Source organism: Monodon monoceros, unplaced genomic scaffold (genome assembly GCF_005190385.1).
Source record: "Monodon monoceros isolate NGI ecotype Baffin Bay Population unplaced genomic scaffold, NGI_Narwhal_1 Super_Scaffold_19, whole genome shotgun sequence".
Taxonomy (NCBI): Eukaryota; Metazoa; Chordata; class Mammalia; order Artiodactyla; family Monodontidae; genus Monodon; species Monodon monoceros.
This window is the reverse complement of record NW_021703775.1, coordinates 28,246,383-28,264,307: the sequence shown is the minus strand read 5'-3', so window position 1 is coordinate 28,264,307 and position 17,925 is coordinate 28,246,383. Positions and strand designations below refer to the sequence as shown.

The window sequence follows — 17,925 nt, the reverse complement described above, 5'->3', positions numbered from 1 at the left end:
CCGCCTGCCCACCCTACCCCCGGCCCCAAAGCTACCGCAGCCCCACTCACTTCTCTGTTGCTCACTCTCCAGTATGAGAACCAGACCAAGCTGGCTCTGGTCGGGAACTGGGGCACAACGGGCCTCACCTACCCCAAATTTTCTGACGTCACGGGCAAGATCAAGCTACCGAAGGAGAGCTTCCGCCCCTCAGCTGGCTGGGCCTGGGCTGGAGACTGGTTCGTGTGTCCAGAGAAGACGTGAGTTGTGGACAGGGAGGGCTTGGGGACCCCGTCTGCCCCAGCCATTTTTCTGAAAGGGCCTCGGCTCTATTCATCCCTCTGTCTACGGCCGCTGCCCCTACGCTGGTCATAGCGACTTCCATTTGAACTCTCCCGGGACTGGGGGATCACGAGGCAGCATTCTTTTCTGCAAGGGCTCTAATGATTGGAAAGTCCTTTATGATTGAACCGAAGCTGGCCTCCAGTGGGCTTTGCGTCCACTGGTTATGGCCTTTTCCTCCAAGATACCACAGAAAGCCCGCTCCCTTCTCTGCGTGTTAATCCCTCCTTTAGTGCCCCTCAGAACAGCCTCGTTCGTCCTTCTCCATCTGCATCGCCATCTCCACCTCCTTCTCCTCTCTCTTTTTTCCAGTTCGGTTGATATTCAACAACTGTTTGTTTGGTTTTTCTTTTTAAAAATTGAAGAGTAACATATATTGTAGTCATGTACTCAAATCTTAAGTATATAGCTCGATAACATTTTACATTTCTACAACTATCTATTGAGCTTCAACTACCCACCGGGTTTTTGACGTCTTCAGTTGGCTTCCTTTTCTCTTTCTTTATCTTGGTGGTGACTTTCTCTTCTGTCTGCAAGTGTCTCCCTGGGTCTCCCCTTGACTCGCTGCCCCTCCTCTCTCTCCCCTCATCTCTCTTGTTGTTGGTTGGGGTGAGGCTGACACAGGAAGGTTGGCCCAGGCTCTGGGGTGCTCTGCTGGGGGTTGTGGACGGCCCGGGGGGTCTCTTCGGCGGAAGCTCTGACCCGCCCCCGCCCACAGCCTGCTTCATGACACCGACGCGGGCCACCTGAGCTTCGTGGAGGAAGTGTTTGAGAACCAGACCCGGCTCCCCGGAGGCCAGTGGATCTACATGAGCGACAACTACACGGACGTGGTAAGGGGGTGCTCTTGGGGCAGGTGGGCTCTGCTTTCCTGGAGGCCTGGACATTTGGGCCCAAGAGGGGCCTGTGACTGAAAGAAGAGGAATGTTCTCCCCTGCTCCCACGTCCCCAGCATCCATGCCCTGGTTTCCAGGGGGACAGTGTGTGAGATCTGGCAAGGGTAGGACACTGAGCCCGAGTCACACCTGGGGCTTTAGAATATATGTTGTCAGGTTGCATCTTCTCATCTTCCCTGATCACGTCTGTCTCTTCTCATGCTTGCCTGGCCTGTGTTACCCCAGAACGGGGAGAAGGTGCTTCCCAAGGATGACATCGAGTGCCCGCTGGGCTGGAAGTGGGAAGATGAAGAGTGGTCCACGGACCTCAATCGGGCCGTTGACGAACAAGGTGGGCGGCACGTAGAGCCCAGTGAGCACCCGGCAGACTCGCGAGGCATGCCGGAAGGGGGCACGGTTGAGTGCAGGCCCCTTGGGCCTGGGGTTCTGGCCTTCACTGGGCTACTTCATCTGGGGGACTTCCTGGATGAGTCCTCACTATAAACTACAAATTGGGAGTCAGTGGCCACGTGAAAGTCTGTGAACGTTCCCCAAATGGAGAGATGGGGAATAGCCAGGCAGTGAGTGATGGGCCCCTCTCCCCCAGGCTGGGAGTACAGCATCACCATCCCCCCGGACCGGAAGCCGAGGCACTGGGTCCCTGCTGAGAAGATGTACTACACACACCGTCGGCGGCGCTGGGTCCGCCTGCGCAGGAGGGACCTCAGCCAGATGGAGGCGCTGAAGAGGGTGAGCCCAGTCGGTGGGGGGGAGGGTGGGGCATGGGTAGGGGTGAGGCCCTGGGGAGGGGAGGCCAGCTGGGCACAGGTGCACACCTCTGTGCAGGGGACATGTACAAGACACACGGGCTCACTCGAGATGCTCGCAGATCGCACCCAGCACTCACACAGATGCACACGGACAGAAAACACCCAAATGCCCATGACCAAGCAAGGGGATGCACTTGGACTTCACGCACAGACCTGGAAGGTGCAAAGGCATATCTAGAGTGTGTCTATGGCTAGGTGTCCGAGGGGCAGAGTCTGAGACAGGGACTCGGCTGCATGCAGTTTATTGAGGCAGTACTCTCAGAAGTGCCAGGAGCAAGGATGTGGCCTCCGGCAAAGTCAGCTTTGGCTTGAGCTGTGGTTCGGGAAGGGGCTCAGCCTGGAGCGCCACAGAATCCTCCTCACCAGGCAAGGGGGGTGGGCTTAGTACGGTCTTAGCCGTCAGTCATTGGCTGGGGGTTGCTGGGGGCGTGCTGGAGGGAGCCTTTTCCCTCCAGCATGGCCAGTTCCCTGGAGAAGGGCGATGCTGGTCAAGGGGCTTGGGTGGGCTTGGTCAGCATTTACCAGAGGGCATGTACACAGTGTGAGCACACATGCCCACGGCCGTGCCCAGATACTCTTGGGACACAGACAGGTGCAGAGTGAGCTTGTGTGGGCACATGAGTGCCTGTACCTGCTCCTGGGGTCACACAGATGCCTGTGTCGTGCACAGCCTCAGGGCCTGCCTCCCTGGAACCCTCCTGGCCTGCGTCCTTCCTTCCCAAGCGCACGTTGGAATTTTGGCTCGAGAACTAGGCCTCCCCCAGTCCGGGAATAGCCTTTGGCATGACCCGAGTCCCTTCCTCTCTCTCTGGTCACAGTGAATCTAGAGAGGAAGGTCACTGGGTCCCAGGAGAGGCAAGGCTTTTGGGCAGCAGGCTGTTCCTGGTGGCATGAACCAGACTCCACTCTCCCTGTGAGGGCACCCAGGGGACAGAGGCAAAGCCTTGCCAGGCGGTGTGCCTTGCCTGCTCCCTCACCACCAGCATCGTTCCTGGAGAGGGACGCAACTGGCCTCCGGGACTGGGACTGTCACCGAGCTCATGGCCTGGGCCTGACCTGAGGATCATCTCAGGTCACGAGGTGGATGGGAAGGGGCTTCTGGGGCTCCCCCAGGCTGGGAAAGGACCCCTTGAGAAGAAGTGCGGGGGTCTCTCCACACTGACGTAGGCCTAGCCTCGTGGAGAAACAGCCTGGGGCTGGGAAATGGGCTCTTCATTTTGCCTCTGAATTGCAGACCCATTTCCACTTTTATAAGTTGGGATATGAAGAAGAAAAAGGAAATGACAAGAAAACCTTGGATTCGTGAAATCCACCCAGAATCCAAATAAGCAAACAAGCTGAAAGCCCAGTGTTTTCATCACTGCTCAGCCTACCTTCCTTTCTTGGCTCCTTGGACCTCCCCACAGCCTAGGGAGCCTCTTCTCCCCCTGATTTCCTGACCCGGGGCTCTTGTCACTGCAGAAGCTGCTCAGAGCCCCCTCCTCCGGGCGGCCCTCCCAGGTTTTCCCACCTGGAGGGTGATGGTGTGGGGTGTGTGTGGGGGAATCGTGGAGGGCAGGGAGGGCACAGCTGGAGCCCAACCCAGGACTCCCCACCAACCTGCCAAGTGGCCTCTGAGTCTGCCCTGTTCTCCCATGCAGCACAGGCAGGCAGAGGCAGAGGGTGAGGGCTGGGAGTACGCCTCGCTCTTTGGCTGGAAGTTCCACCTGGAGTACCGCAAGACAGACGCCTTTCGCCGCCGCCGCTGGCGCCGCCGCATGGAGCCACTGGAGAAGACGGGGCCTGCAGCTGTGTTTGCCCTCGAGGGGGCCCTGGTACGTGACAGTGGTCATCTTGGGTTGGTGGGGTGCAGCGTGGTCTCCCAGGGCTGTTCAGGGCTGACGCAGGAGAGGTGCAGAGGACCCCGGGACAGGACTTTGGCTTCAGTCCTCTGAGGTTGCGTGTGGGGAAGGTGGACACCAGTCTGGGTGTCCTCCTAAAATAAAATAGCTCATTTCTTGGCACCAGAAGACCCACTGCTTTTTTGGTAATTGAGAAGGGACCAGGGGAGAGGGCCCCAGCCTTTTGATGGTCTGACCTGTGACGGGGGCCAAGGGATCTGGCTCTTCTTGAAGAGGCTGGCTGGCCTGGGGTTGGGTCTGGGAGGCTTTGGCCTGGTCCAAGGGAGTAGCCTGAGAGGTCTAGTGACCCTGAATGTCCTTGTCCTCCTGAGAGGACGCTATCTTGTGCGCATCCTCGGGAATTTGGGGGAGAGATGTGCCTCAGAGACCAAACCCCAGGCTGGCTGTGCTGTCTCAGAGAGTACTTCCCAGAGCCAGTGGAATGGGCGTCAGGTCAAGGTTATCCAGGGTCAGGATGATGTGTTCCGCAGCAGAGATGAGCAGACCCTTCCTGGACAGTCTGAGTGGGGACATTCAGGGCCAGGAGACAGCCTGTCCCCCACTCTGTTGGTTTGGAGACTCCGTCCAAGCATTGGGAGTGAGATGCCTAGGAGGAGACACCTTCTCTGAAATCCAGGTAGGACTGCCTGTCCCCTGAGGGGGCTTTGGGCTGTGACACAGGGGAGCAGGTCCCACCAGCTTCACTGGCTGATGGAATCTGAGTGTGTCCATGTGAGCCAGCTGTGTGTGCGTGCGCGTGCGTGCGTGCGCGTGCGTCCATATGAGCATTTCGTCTGGGTGTGGAGCAGTGTGTCCTAGCCCTCAGCCAGGGAGTACAGTGGGGCAGGCCCCTGACCCGATGGGATGGCTACAGAGAAGGGAGTTGAGGCTGGCAGTGGCTCCGAGGGGTAGTGGGCAGAGCCTGGAGGTTCCATCACTCCCAGGGGTGCCAGTGTGGGAGAGGAAACCCTCCGGGGCCCAGATGATGTCAGAGGCTCTGGAGGGAGCCCCTCCTGGGTCTTGGGGGCCAAGTGGTCAGGAGGCTGGAAGGAGACGGCAGAGCTCTGGGCTCTCTGGGGCCCTGAGCTGGTGCTCAGGTGGGAGTTGGAACTGCCACCCAGGCTGGAGCAGCTGCAGCCGGGAGTCTCCTTGTCCTGTCAGAAGGGGCCTAGCTTGGGCACAGGGCAGTGCCTGGGGGATTTTGTGTGGTTCCAGCTGAGGAGTGGGGAATAAAGACCTCAGCAGGCCTCAGAGGCAGGGCCAGGTCTGAGGGTGCTTGCCCTCTAAGGAGCCAGGACTCGTTTTCATCCGACGGAAACACAACCAAAGTGGGCTGAAGAGAGAAAAAGAGCTTAAGAGCTCAGATTGCTGGGAATCTGATTCACCGAGGTGAATCAGGCATTAGGCCTGGCAGGAACTAGGGGCTCACACAGTGTCCCCGACTCGCTCCTCTGTCTTGGCCCCGTTCTCACACTGGCTCTTTCCATGTCGTTGGCAAAGATGGTGCCTGTGACAGAGGCTGACGCCACCTTTACAGCTAGCACAGCCCGGCGGGCATCCTGTTTCCTCACAGCTGGAGACCCCGGAGCGGAGAGTTGCACTTTCTCAGTAGTGCCAGTACTGCCTCCTGTGCGATTGACTGGCTCTGCTTGGCCCTGTGCCCACACCAGCCCCTGAGCCTGAGGGCGAGGAACGGAATGTTCTGAATGACCGTCCTGGGTCACGCCCCTTTTCTGTGGTTGACAGCCCCACAGGCTGGGGAGAAGAGCATCTGAAAAGGAAAAAACCCCAAATGGTGGTGGACCCAGAGCTATAGATGACGACCACAGGACTCTTCTCTTTTTTTTTTTTTTTGCGGTACGCGGGCCTCTCACTGCTGTGGCCTCTCCCGTTGTGGAGCACAGGACACGCAGGCTCAGCGGCCATGGCTCACGGGCCCAGCTGCTCCGCGGCATGTGGGATCTTCCCGGACTGGGGCACGAACCTGTGTCCCCTGCATCGGCAGGCGGACTCTCTACCACTGAGCCACCAGGGAAGCCCAGGACTCTTCTCTTGAATGAGCAGTAGGAGCAAGTGTGGGTTGTTGAGTGGAGGAGGAGTGCTCTGGTCAGAGCTGGGTTTTAGGGCCATTAATCAAGTAGCTGTGGAGGATGGCTGGGGCCGGAGAGCCTCCCATCAGGAGACCATCAGGAGGCTTGGTTAGAGATCTGGGAAGATGTGACCATCTGGGGTGGGGGCCAAGGGACCGAAGTGGAGGGAGGTGGAGTAGCAGGGCTTGGGGAGGGAAGGGTCCAGTGGGCATCAGACGCTCTGCTGGGTGGACGGTAGGGCCGCTGCCATCGTCAGGCCACGGGGCGGGGTGGGCCTGGGGCTGCGATGAGTTCACGGTTGGCACTGGCAAGTGTGACACACATGGTGAAGTGCTGTATGAGGAAGATGGACCTGGAGGCTGCCTGCCAGGTGGCCCAGGGCAGGGAGGCTGGGGGCGTGGGAGCTGAGCATCAGCTGTGAGGCGAGGGGGCTGAGAGGAGAGAGGGCACAAGGCCGGAGGTGCCCAGAAACCCGTGGATGGAAGCGTGGATGGCTCTGGGGCTGGTCAGGATCTAGGGGAAGAAGACGAGCAAGGCTGGCGGACCCACTGCCAAGCTTTCATGGCTCAGCGACCGGGAGAATGAAGAGGGCCGTTTCCCAGAACACAGAAACCAGGCCGTTTACTCTTTACGTGGGAGAAAAATGTCATGAGGGAGCATTGAAATCAAACGTCAAGTGGGAAAGTGAATGATTGTGATGCAGTTGGGACTCGCCTGTGAAATGTGGAAGAAACCGAAGTAGTGAAGCCCAGAGTCCTGAGGGAACTTTGCTGACATAGGGAGCCGGAGGCAGACAGTGGTTAGAACGGCTGGATCCACAAACCTGGAGTTGGACAGTCTTTAGGTGTGACCAGCGCTTGGACAGGACCACAGGCCCATTGGACAGAAACTGTCTGGACCACTCTACTTGAGCAAATGAGCCCCCATCAGCACGTGTGCTCACACACACACACACACACACACACACATGCACGCACACGCACGCACACACACACGCTCTCCCCTTCCATGGTCACCTTTACATGCTTCCTGCCAGGACCGAGGATGGCCTGGGTTCCCATCCCTAAGTCTGCTGTCCTTCATCCAGGGATGTACTGATGCTCCAGCAAGGCACTGGGGCTAGAGTCCACCCTGCATCATTGGGGCAGATGGTTGGGTTTTCTGGGTGCCAGGACCAATCTATTGTTCTGGGTACTGGCCTCTGCCCGCTGGTCACTGATGCCTGCCGATTCACTTGGCGGGAGTGTGGTGGGGTGGGTGAGGCTTCTGAATGGCACTGGTTTGGTTTGAATTCTGCTTCCTCTGCTTCAGCTGTGGATAGGTCACTTGTCCCTTTAGTGACTCTGTTACTTATGAATGTCATTACATGTATGGGTCCTCGTAAGGATTAAGGACATAACCCAAGTACAGAGGTGCTTCTCAGTTTTAATGAACATAAGACCCATCTGAGGATCTTGTTAAAACGTATGCTCTTGATCTGCTGTCTGGGTGGGGCCCGAGAGTCTCCATTTCTCACAGCCCATGCTGCTGGTCCAAGGACCATCTTTGAGTAACAAGGATGTCGGGTGCACAGTGCATCCCGAAGATGAGGGAGGCAGTCACATCGGCCACTACCGGGGTGCCTCTCTGAGGGAGGCAGGGTGTCTGTTCCTGACTGGAGGTGTGTCACCAGGGCCCTAGAGAGCGAGGCAGGGGCAGGTGACATGTTCTCCCTGCTCCTTGTGGGGAGAAAGTGATCTTTTCTTCCAATGATCCTCCACCTGATAGTGGAGGCCTGGCTCATGGGAAACCCCTGTCTGATTAGGAAGAGGGATATTCACGTGTGAATGCAAATAAACCCAACAGAAGCTGCATCTCCAAAGTGCTGAAGGGCAGACTAAGGGTCATTCCAGAGTGACAGTGCCTAATGAGGGTGGCTTCTCGGAGGAGGACCTGGGGAGGCAGAGCTTGGAGGAGTCCAGGACTGTGGGTGGTGGCCAGGTGGGCTTTCTGGTAATCTGACAGTTCTGGATGTCTGGGTGCAAGGGCCAGGCCTGTGGCGCCCCCTTGCCTCCTACTGCCCGTCCCCTGGCCCATGCGTCCACCAGCAAGCTGGGCCTCACTTGCCAGCTCCCCTCCTGAAGACGTCTCACTGCAAGGCAGGCCCAGTCTGCTCATTAGCACGGGCAGCCTTTCCCTGAAACCTTCTGCCGGGGCCAAGCCTGGCTCCCTCTGCGGAGCGGGAGGCCCTGGCTCTGTCTGCTAATCGTCTGCTGTCTCCATCCCGAGCATTATTTTATTTTCGTATTATTCTTTTTCCAGCTAATATCCTGGCATTCCCAAAGACACCAGGTTTCATAATCTTCCTGGCGTTCCCAGGGAGCTGGGAAGTGGAGCACAAAGCTGCTATTATAGCGTGTTCCATCCAGCCTCCCTCTCTGCCCCACACCCCTCGCTGCCGCCGCCACCGCCACCGCCGGCGTCCACCCAGTCACCCCCTCCTGACGCCACCAGACTCTCTGAGAACGCTGGTGACGGCTGCCGGGGATGAGCTCACAGAATCCATCCTGTGGCCCTTGCCCTGGGCCTGCCCTCCACGCGCGAGGATTTTTCCAGAGCCCTGTCTTTGCGCTTGGCCCGGAGTGTCTGGAAGGGTTTTCTGAGATGCCTGAGCCCGGGCAGGGAGAAGAGGAGATGGAGACTCGGCCGCATGTGCTCCTAGTCTTGGAGATTTTTAGAGCTGGAAGGAACTTTCATGTTCGAAAGCACTCTCCACCTGGCTTTGGTGCTACTTGAAATTGGATGCAGAGTTGTGGGTGTGCATGTGTGATCTGTGTGTGCACGTGTGTCTGACGTGTAAGCACGTGTGTGTATGGATGTATATGACGTGTGCACATGTGTGATATGCGTGTGTGTGCAGTGTGCATGTGTGTGTCTGTGGTGAGTAAATTCTGATGTAAAGTCCATGGTTTTCTCCAATTCTCAAGAAAATCTAGGATCCAAAGAGGGTAAGAATTACAAAAATCTGTTTTACCTTGTGCCGAAGACCAGGCTGAGAGCTGTACGTGCATTGTCTCATTTCATCCTCACAGGGACCCCAGAAGGCTGGATTCTATGATTATACCCATTTTACAGTTGCGGAGACTGAGGTTCCAGAACTGCACTGTCTAACATGAAAGCCACTAGCCAGGTGTGGCTATTTAAATTTACATTTAAAGTGATTAAAATAAGAAAATTCCGTTCCCCAGTCACACCGGCCACATTCGAAGAGCTCGACAGCCACGCCTGGCTAGTGGCTACCATATTGGACAGTGCAGAATAGTTCCATCACTACAGAAAGTTCTCTTGGACAGTGCTGCTCTAGAACAACTCTGAGCCCCTAATGTAGCTCCAGAAGAAACTGAGGCCTGAGAAGGAGTTTGCCCAGCGGCACGGCATGAGTCAGTTCTAGAACCAAGGGCGGAAGAGCGGGCTCTTCTGCTCTCTCTCCCCAGATTCATCTCCCCACTTGCTATGAGGGCATAAAGTCCTTCCCCCATAGAGGGCCCTTGAGTGGGGTCCCAGGGAGCATCATGGGCGCTGGCTGGAGCCCTCAGCTGGATGCATCCCCCTCCTCGTCTTGTAGCCAGGCAGCTTGGCCTCCCTGGAGCAGTTGGGCAGCTAGAGAGGAGTTGGCACCACTGCCCCCAGCCAGGAAGCCTCCAATTGGTTGGCAGGGGCCTGAGTCCTGACCTGAAGTGCCAAGGGCCCACAGAGACAGGCATCCCCAGCCCCAGTCAGGGGGCAGGGAAGGGCAGCTGGGAGTCGGAAGTGCTGGGAAGGGGGTCAGGGAGAAGCCGGTGCCAGAGAGGAGGAATTTGGGAATTTGAACTGGCTGAAAAGGAGGTCAGATGTGGATGGGGAGGGGAGGGGCCATCTCTGGACCTGGATGAAATCCTGCTGTGTGCGGGGGCACCTAGGCATGCTTCCTAGAGTGGCTGCTTTGAGCAGGGGCAGCACCTGGGCGGTGAAAGGGCTTTGCCTTATTAAGTAATCAAGACCCCTGGCTGGGTCTGTGGGCCATTGGAAGGCGGCTCTGTGTCTCTTGAATGTCCTAATCAAGCACCTGTTCCACACCTGGCATTGTGCTACGGGGCAGGTTGAGGGCCACCGGAGGATTACACAGAGTAAATCCTCCAACTATGTGGACTCTGGGTCTATCTCACTCAAGATTTGGACGCTGAAGCCTGCGTGCGTCCACTGAAACTTGTGTGTCTGTGTACCTGAGACACAATGCCAGCACACAGGTAAGCATGGACTGTGTGTGTTACTGCTGGGTGGATGGGACGGCTGCACCCCCTGTGTGTCATTATACGTGCATGAGGGTGTGTCCACAGTGGCTAGGGTGACCTTATAATTTATTGTCTGGTCTGGACACTATTAAAAATCATGTTGGAAAATAGGCATAAGCTAGGCAAACGAGGACATACAGTCGTCCTGATGACGGAGGCACTCTGGCATGGCCTAAAACCTGCCTGAGCGTCCTCTGCAGACTTCAGAGACCTGGAAAGCCTAGAGGGCAGGACACACAGGCACATGCAAACACAGACACTCATGCCAGCCCACACGTGGCATTGTGGATTCTCCAGGTTTCCTAATTCCACTCCCAGGCTCCCCAGGGGCTGGCTGGTAGCTTTGCAAGGAGTTTCGCAGCTGCTCTCAAGCCCTGGCTCCAGCTGTAAATTAAATGGGGTTGCACACTCGCCTGCTATTTCACTTAAGGTTGCAATCAGCCCTGATTAGGAAGGGAGGGCTGTGTGTTCCCAAGTTTTCTCTTTTACAGGGTTCTCCTCTGGCCTGGCCTGTGGGCCTGTGTGGGGTTTCCCTGGAAGCGGAGCCCAGAGCAGTCAGGGCAGTGACATGGGTGGGGGCTCCCCAGGGCCCTGACTTGGCACTTAGTCCTGTCCTGCCTCAGATCCCTGCTCAGGTGCTGAGTTCTGATGGGGAAGCAGGAGCTGGGAAGAGCCCTGCGGGGGTCCTGGGAGATCCCGGGCTCTACCAGCGAATTTCCCATGCACCCTGAAGGAAAACATGAATCTCTGGGTCCCAGTTTTCTCACTTATCAGATGGAGGTGATAACAACACAGCAAAAATAACCCCCTCCCCTTACAGAGCAGGGGTTGGCAAACGATGGCCCACTGGCCAAGTCTGGCCCTCTGCCTTTTTGTGTAAACAGGGCTGTATCAGCACAGCCACGCTCATCCATGTGCACATTGTCTACGGCTGCTGTCCGCTGCTATGGCAGCTGAGTAGTTGCAACAGAGCCTATATGGCTGGCAAAGGTGAAAGTATTTACTCTCAGGCCCTTTATGGAGAAAGTTTGTCAGCTGTTCTAGAGCACATGCTGTGTGTCAGGCAGTGCCCTCTGCCCTGTTCATGTATTATCTCATTTAGGCCTCCCAATAATCCTGAGGTAGATTTTATTAGTGCTCCCATTTTACAGAGAAACAAAGTGAGGCACAGAGAAAACAAGTAATAATTATTTTAGTGGTGTTTCCTTGGTTGAATATTGTGAAAAATCTTATGGATGATGGCTGGGCTGCACAGGTTCATAGCACTCTTCTCTACATTGTCATTTGTTATTTGGGTGTCCCAGCAGAGCTGATGGTGAAGAAGAGATCCTGGCAGGTCACCCGAGGCCTGCCTGTGCTGGTCGACGTTTAACAACTGGCTCTCCGGAAAAAAATCCAGAGAACAAATCCAGCTCTTCTTGTAGCATTTGCTCATACGGTATAGATATCCCTGCCATGGCCAATTGCAAGGTCTCAATGTGAGATCACAGAATGTGCGGATAGGAGGAGATGGGCAGTAGCACACCATTATATAGTGTTTATATAGTACTTCCACCTCACAGATACTCTAGATGTAAATCACCTTGGGAGCAAGATAACAGTAAAAGGTAGTGGAAGAATTTGGAAGTGATGCGTTTGAATATTTATCACCTTTGTTTTAGAAATAATTTCTGAAGTTACAAATTTATCTGATTTAATTTTTACAAGTGACTGTGTTTAACAAATGGCTTGCAAATGGCTGGAAATTTAATGATCTCTCATGAGCCCTGAGAGCCAGCTCCAGCACCTGCTGCTCTCAGGGGTCCTCTGATCTTGTTTACATAAAGAAAGAGATTGGGGCTCCCCATAGTGGCGCCTTTCCTGTCAGCTCTGTCACCTGTGCTCTTTGGATCCATCAGACATAGGAATTGAGTCCTTCCTGTAAGGTGAGGAGGGTGGCTGGCCCCTGAAACCCATATGCTTGACTCCGCTGGGGCAGGGCGTGCCCTGGTGGCCCCTGGAGCTACCTCCGAGGTTCCATTTTTTCCTGACCGCCGTGAGTGTGGCTTCTGTGTTTCTGTCCCCCTCTTACTCAGCCCTGCTGCTCAGCCTGTGTCTTTTTGCTGCGTCCTCCTCTGCTCTGGCCCCTTCTGTCTCCTCCGTGCCTCTGCTTTATAGATCCTGAACCAGACCTCTGGGCCCCGTGTGGGAGTGCCAGAGGGAGGAGGCATGTGTGTGAGAGCCTGTGTGCGACAGCCTGTGTGCAGAAAGAATCTCAGAAACGCCAGGGGTCTGCTGCTCGGTCTTGGATCCACTTTAGGTGGGTCGAGGAGTCCCCTTCACAGACTCCTTGTTTTCCCAGAACCTGCCCACCTCCTCCCTGTGTGGCGGCCAGGGTCCCGGGATGTCAGCCCTCAGCAGAAAAGGTGGGCTTGGTCACTGGCTCAGGGGACCCCTGGGGAGCCCTGGCATCTGGGAAGGAGAGTTCCTCACCCTCCTGAGCTCGGGCATCTCCAGGGAGCCGTGGCTGCCAGCGGGGCAACAGCGGGTTGGAGGCCCCCCAGTCCCCTTGGGCGAGCAGCAGGGTCCCTCCCACAGCTAGCCACAAGACCAAGTGCGTGGCCACAGACTGCGTGGCTGCCAGCCCCAGCCTGGGAGTCACATCGGCATGAGCTATGGAGGTAGGAATGTGACTGTGGGAAACTCAATGCCCCGAGCCTGGCCTGGGGCTGGGGAAGAGTGTGAGTGCGGAGTGGGGGTGAAGGGTGGGTGGGTGGAAACCAGACCGTTAGCTACCCCTGCAGCCTGGTTCTGCTCAGGGCTCCAAGTGAGAGCAGAAGGAAGCCAGCCCCACTGCTCCCGGCCTCGCCCTGCCCCAGCCTTGGCCCTCTAGCCAAGCCTTCCCTAAGCTCTGGGGGGACAGGCCTCCAGCGTGTCACTGCTGCCCCTGTTCCAGCACCCCTCTTATTTCCCCTCCTCCGGGAAACCTTCCTGAATGGGACCTTCCAAGGGCCCACCATGTTCCATTCCACCCCACAAATGGCCCCATCCTGGGGTGTAAGTGAGCCCACATCACTCTCTCTTTCTCTGGTGGCATCTGACCCTGAGCCCCAGGGTCAGATGCTGTCTGATGCACACTTTCCTGTCCCTTTCCCTGGGACCTTAGGCCTGAGTGCTGTGCACATGCCTTAGGGCGGGGATGCTGGTGATTCATTCCATGCGATAAATCTTCACTGAATGCCTACTAAGTGCCAGACACTGGGGTCAGGTGCAGGGGATAAAGGAACGTGCATGCCTTACCTATACACATGGAAAGATGGATGCAGGAGAGATGCTAGGAGAGGCTGGGTAGGGGCTGCTGATAAAGGCAGGGCAGTCAAGGAAGTGTCCAAGCCTCAGTGATGACTGAGTTGAGGGAAGAGCTCAAGTTAGCTTGTCTGGAGGGCATTCCAGGTGGTGAGGACAGCCAGTGCAAAGGTCCTGTGGCAGAGGGATGGTGATGAATTCCAAACTTAAAGCCAGAGGGCAGGGATTAAGGCGGGGGAAGGTATTGTTCAGCATGAAACTGGTGAGATGAAAGAATGAAACTGGCACCACTGAATGCTGATTATGTGCAGGGACCTGTCAAGGGCTGTGGGTACGTTTCCTTTAATTTCCACCTGTGGTTCTCAGCTGGGGACAATTTCTATCCCCCACCCCATCCCCCAAGGGACATTTGACAATGTCTGGAGATATTTTTGGTGGTCACAGCAGAGGGAGGGGGGCAGCTATGGACATCTAATGGGTAGAGGCCAGGGATACTGCTAAACATCCAGCAATGCACAGGGCAGCTCCCACAGCAGAGTTATGTAGCCCCAAATGTCAATAGTGCCAAGGCTGAAACCCCCTGCATTTTCCTCAGTAGCCCATCGGGGTGAGTGTTACCACGATGGCCACTTTACAGTGAGGAATCTGAGTTTCAGGCTTCCCCGAGGCACCCCCAGCTACCCTCCTCCGACCCACACTGTGAGCTCCAGGCACCTGCCCCCCACCCCACTTCCTGGTGCCTGACATGGAGCCCGATTCCCCGGGGACTGACAGCCTGATGTTCTCTATGTCGGAGCTTCAGGGTCTGTAAAATGAATGAGTCGCTCTGATCGTCTACTCTATGCACATGCTGTGCAATGTCAGGGAGTTGCAGGCCGCTCTTCTTCCGTGCAGTCGTTAAGTGGCTTGGCCTTTGTGTGCCATAGTTTGCCCGTCTGGAGAACAAAGGCAGTAACAGTCCCTGTTGTAAGGTGGTAAGGTGTCGGCAGGATTCTGCTGTGAGGATAGATGCTAAGGGCAGCATCTCTGCTGCGTCTCCACTGACCCCCTCTTCTCCCCTCTGCCAACATCATCGCTTTCTCAGGGGGTGCTTCCCTCAAGTCAGGCTCGGCCCAGAAAGTTCCTTTAGCCCCAGACAGTTCCCTCCAGAAAATGGGTGATTATGTGACAGGAGAGGCACCTACAGAGACTGGGGCTCAACTTGGATTTTTTTCCTTGATCAGTAAGTATTTGCCAAGGGCTTCTGTGTGCCAGGCATCGTAGCGGGTTCTGGGGACACAGCAGTGCCCTTATGGAGCCAGAGAGACAATGAACAAAAACGTTAATATAGCAAATGTGTGGGGTAATACGTGCTATGAGGAACAGTAAAGCTGAATAAGAGAGTAGACAGGGCTATTATGTGGGGTTGGGGTGTGTGGGGTGGGATATGTGACGGTGTGGATGTGAACATGATTTTTGACCTTTGGTCAGGGAAGGCCTCTCTGGGGAGGTGACATTTTATGTCTCCACAAGCAGCAATACCTATTTTCCAACTCGAATATGGGAAAGGCCTGGCACAAAGTAGGTGTTCAATAAACACAAGTGGCATGTCAGAGGGACGGGCTGACGGGAGGGAGATGCTTCCCAGAAGCTCCCAAATCATCTTTTCATGAGACTTCATTGTTTGCTTTGAGAGAAATTCCCAAACGTGAGCCATGTATGTCCACGTGTGAAAGCCAAAAATATGCTTCAGAGTGGAAAAAGCGTGACATTGGATTATCTGTGTTAACGCACAGGCTGATCCCCTGACCTGGCGATGGGCTGGTCTTTGTCATCAGCTCTTCCCAGAAAGTTGTGTGCTCATTCATTCATTCACTCATTCTCTAATTATTAATGGGGCACCCGCTGTGTGTGAGGGGTTCTGCTGGATGCTGGGTGCATGGGGGGAACCTCACAAAGCTCTGTGGGAGGGGCAGACAGTGAACAGGTATTTACAATGGAGGGTGATATATGCAGTAAGGGGGGAAATCTGGGGCTCTGTGGGAGCACACGGGAGGCGTACCTAACTCATCCTTGCAGGGTGACCCTGAAGGTGAGACTGGATGTCTGAGGAAAAAGCCAGGGAAAGAGCAGGGCAGAGAGAACTACGTGCAGGAGGCCTGAGGGCGAGAAAGGGGACCCTGGGGGTTCAGCTGGTTTGAGTGTGGAAGCAGCAGGCTGTGGTGTTTGGGGGTGAGCAACCTGACTGCTGGAGACTCAACGCAGGGGCTACCACCGGGCTGGGAGAGGGGCCGGCCTCCGCTCTGCTCCTAAGGTCTGAATGGGATTCGTGGAGAGCCCAGGTCCCCCCCGGGAAGGTCAGTGGGCCAGAGGATGTAAAGGCACTGGCCTGCTGTGTGGGTGGAATTCTGCCCAGCCTGGGAACCTGGCTGACTGCAGGGCTGAGGCTCCTCTGGCGGGACTGAACTTACTGGGGACTCTAGGTGCGTGTGTCGTCCTGGTTCTCCTAGCTTCTTCCCAGCAACCCCTGTCTGTCTCCTTGAGCAGGGAGGGAAGGGAGGCGGAGGCAAGGCCACGCAAGGGTGGCGGATGGGAGTGGGGGCGGACAGAGGCCCTGTGGACCAGGGGGAGCGGCTGTGGGCCCCTCCTCTGGAGACAGGGCAGGTGGAAGAGCCTTGGCAGCCCCTTAGGGCCATTCCAAGGGAGCGCTGGTTCTGCCTCTGAAGGGTGTCATTCTCGGTGCCAGGGCCTGCTGTGGGCCAGGACTGAGCCGGGCCTGAGGTACCTGGCCCCAGCCTTGTGGAAATCCCAGGGAGGGGGACACCTTTTTTTATCACAGGCAGGCGGCCCTGCCTTTGGACAGAGACCCAGAAAGTGCTGCCAAAGCCCTGGACAGAGGCCATTGGGTGGCACCGCTGCTGACGGGACGCGGCTGGGGGGGCCACCTGGAGCAGGTGCGCGCTGAGTGGGGATGTGCCCTGGAGGCAGCCCGCAAGCGTGGAGGTCCCTGCAGGCACCTGGTGGGAGAGAGAAATCACGGGGCCCATGGGAGCTGGAGGCGGCTTCCCTCCCCGCACTCACCTCAGTGCCCTACTTGCTGGCGTGGGGCATATGTGTGGCCAGGGTGAGGTGGAGGGGCTACAGAGCCTGCCCTCCCCCCGACCAAGGCGCACTGAGCTGCCTGCGCTAAGCCTCGTGGCACCTGGGGGCTGGCCGAACCCTGGTTCCAGCATCCTGACCTGCTTTCCTTGGCGTCCCTGTACCTCACGCCTGGGGTGGCCTGCTGGGCCCCCAGCTCCGGCTCTACGTGCGGCCTCGTAGACCCTGCGGCCAGAGCTACTAGCTGCTGGGCTTGGTGTGGGTGGTGGCAGGGCCAGAGCTGTGAGGCTGGGCCCAGCGCCTCTCCTGGCGGGAACCCAGGATGCCCGGGACCCACGCCTGCCGGGAGGGAAGATTGCTGTGGCCTTTGGGTTCTCACCTGTCTGTAGTATGGCATCCCTCCCTGTTGTCCTGCTCTTCTGTGTGGGTGTATGTGTGTGTGCGTGCGTGCATGTGTGTATGCGCGTGTGTGCCCGCGCGTGTGTGTGCATGCGTGTGTGTGCGTGTGTGTGTGTGTGTGTGTGTGGAGAGAGGTTGATTGCTTGATTGACTGATTTTAATTTCTGCCCAGGACTGTGACTTTGCACTGAAATGTCCACTTTTCCAGCTCCTGGAACAATTTTGAACAAATATGGGGTGTATGAATACCACCCCTGAGCACAATTAGTAACTTCATGGTTTATGACCTCCCCAGGTGGTGTGCTAACACAACATGTGATTTATCTTCCTAAGAGTCCCAGCAACTCTCTGAGATAGATACTGGAGAATTATCCCACATTTATAGAGACTTGTGCAGAGAGGTTAAGCGACCTGCCCAAAGTCACACAGCTAGTAAATGGTAGCTGGAGCCCAAGGAATCTGATTCTAGAGCTTGTGTTGAAATTGTGGCCAAAGGGGGGGGCTCACCGTATCTTCCTGTCAGAAAGTGGGGTGTCCTGTGCTAGGAGCCAGAGCCCACCCAGTTGTAGCCAGACCTCAGTGGGTCCCCTGGGAGAGCAGATGCACATGTCTTTTCCCCGTATATGTTTTATGGGCTCTTTTGTGGGATGGAGCAGAGGATGACTGCCTACCTTTAGGTTGCATTTCCTTGTTGACCCAGAGTGACCAGGGCAGGCCTTCCCTGGGTGTCCTAAGATGAGCTGATTTGGGGGAGGACCAGCATTCTTGGCAGGGAACGGTAGGAGCTTGCATTGGGAGCAGGTGCATGTCTGGGCCAGCTTTGGGGAGCGTGGCCTGCCCGATTGGATTTGGGGGAA

General features: G+C 56.4%; 1 protein-coding gene across 13 annotated transcripts in view; it reads left to right on the top strand.

Annotated features, from left to right (window-relative positions):
• DYSF (dysferlin) overlaps positions 1-17,925 on the top strand; it is a 222,354-nt gene that overhangs the window by 108,936 nt on the left and 95,493 nt on the right. For all 13 annotated transcript variants that reach the window (XM_029231978.1, XM_029231975.1, XM_029231971.1 and 10 more), the window contains 5 exons: positions 73-239; positions 1,040-1,154; positions 1,443-1,548; positions 1,804-1,946; positions 3,667-3,840. In XM_029231978.1, the coding sequence (XP_029087811.1) occupies positions 73-239; positions 1,040-1,154; positions 1,443-1,548; positions 1,804-1,946; positions 3,667-3,840 (705 nt within the window). The remainder of the gene's footprint in view (positions 1-72; positions 240-1,039; positions 1,155-1,442; positions 1,549-1,803; positions 1,947-3,666; positions 3,841-17,925) is intronic.